We start from the raw sequence: 2,054 nt of genomic DNA on the forward strand, positions 1-2,054 counted from the left end.
AATAACTTTTTTCAAAATATTTTTCCACAATATTTTTGTCATACGTTTAAGTAGCGTAATTTTTTTTCGTCAGATCTTTCTGTTATAGCCTGTATATAGAGTATGGGTCCGGGGGTCTGAGAATTCTTTATAATTTGTGCACCCTCAAAAGTATAGGTCTAGTTGCGCCTATGGTGATAATGACCGAAGGGGAGGGGGTATTGAATATGACAAATCACGTTTTGACTAAACGACAAACGTTTTTAATTTCGTTTGAAGGCGATTTGATTTACGCCGTCAACGGACCTACATCACCTCTGATACCGGTTCGAGGATTTACCATAAATCCTATGACCGAGAACATTGTGGATCACTGGACACTATCCAAAAATACAGTGAGTTATACCTACCATTATATGGCCATATACTATATAACAGTGGCGGATCCAGGGCTTATATTTTTTTTTTTTGGGGGGGGGGAAGGCATGGGGTGACAAAAGTACAACAATTGGCTACAAAATGTTCTAAACACAGTGTCAAACATAGGGAAACTACGATGATTGGGGGAGGAGGGGGGAAATGCCCCCTTTGCCTACCCTTGATTCGCCACTGTTTTATAGTAAATAACTAGTAATATTATATTATATATTACACATTTATACTCTACCACTTACCGCTTATAAGTTATAACTTAATATTATATATTTTATAGATATAAAATAATTAGATTTTAATATTTTGTGTATAACGCATATATTATTATTTAAAATTTAAATACTTTAGTAAATTTATCATAGGTACTAACTACTAAGGGAGGTACACGTAGTAAACAATGATTTTTTATTATTATTTAATATCTATAGAATATTTAAACATGCGTAGTACCTTAAGTACCTATATCTTTATCTATAAATTATCAAAATTGTATTACGTCTTGTTTTACAGGCTATCAATGTGCCGCACGATATAGCTATTTCGAAAGACGGTTCGTCATTGTACGTAGCTTCCATCAGTCCGAACCGCATAGTGAAATACACGATGACGCCAGTTACTCCATTGAAATCCGACTAATACTTAAAAAATATTCTACACGCAAAACTACACAATAACAATATTTATTTTATTCCATAGAATTAGGTCACGATATATTCATTATTTGATTATTGATTAATGAATATAACGATACATTCGATGATCCATTAAATTAATGATTGGACTATTAAATTAAATTAAGCCTATTGTTACAAGTAGCCAGTAGGATATATTTTCCTAAATTCTGTTCGGTTTACTTATAATAAATAAACGTACATAAAATAGGTATTTATTATGTGACTATCAGACTATGCGAGTATTCTATGTAGGTAGGAGGAGGGTACCTAACTACTACATTGAAATATTGAATAATAGGTATGTTGAGAATTAAAATCATATTTTTAGCGTCTATAGACAAATATATTATTCTGCAGCCTGCAGTGGTTCGCGAGTTTGGAGTATCGCTGTCGTCTGTATATTTGCATTTCATCACATTAATACGGAGAACCTATTGAAATGTAATAAAGTTCAATTAAATCATATTCAAGTAAAGAACCTTATTAGGTAGGTACCTATATATAGTATAGTTGTAGCAGGTACCTATATAAATACACATTTTATTAAACCACAGTCGCTTAATATTTAACACTTTATACAAATACAACATACTTATATTGATATGATGATTGGTAATATTATAATTATATATTACTAGCTGCCCGACCTTCCTCCGGAAGAAATTATTTTTTTATAATTTAATTTAAAACATATTACTATTTTTTGGGTATACAAATATTATAATATATACATATTTTAGTTATTGTTATTGCTAATTTCTGAAAATTATATATCCTACATTTTGAATTCAACCACTGGAGTGGTAAATTTTATTCTTTTTATTATAGAATAGAAATAAGGTAGAAAAAAATGTAACAATAAATTATCTGTTGAATGAATAATATATATTTCAAATGGAAATATACAAGTCCAAACAAATAAATAAATAATAATAATAATAAATAAACAAACAAACCGGTTTCCTT

The 2,054-nt window shown here is 29.8% G+C and overlaps 1 protein-coding gene across 1 annotated transcript in view; it reads left to right on the plus strand.

Annotated features, from left to right (window-relative positions):
• LOC100162090 (peptidyl-alpha-hydroxyglycine alpha-amidating lyase 2) overlaps positions 1–1,299 on the plus strand; it is a 5,822-nt gene extending 4,523 nt beyond the window's left edge. Inside the window, exons 6-7 of the mRNA XM_001943846.5 lie at positions 259–374; positions 925–1,299. Coding sequence (XP_001943881.2) covers positions 259–374; positions 925–1,050 — 242 coding nt within the window. The 3' untranslated portion in view covers positions 1,051–1,299. The remainder of the gene's footprint in view (positions 1–258; positions 375–924) is intronic.
• The last annotated feature ends 755 nt before the right edge of the window (positions 1,300–2,054 follow it).

This window comes from Acyrthosiphon pisum, chromosome A1 (genome assembly GCF_005508785.2).
Source record: "Acyrthosiphon pisum isolate AL4f chromosome A1, pea_aphid_22Mar2018_4r6ur, whole genome shotgun sequence".
NCBI classification, from domain to species: Eukaryota; Metazoa; Arthropoda; class Insecta; order Hemiptera; family Aphididae; genus Acyrthosiphon; species Acyrthosiphon pisum.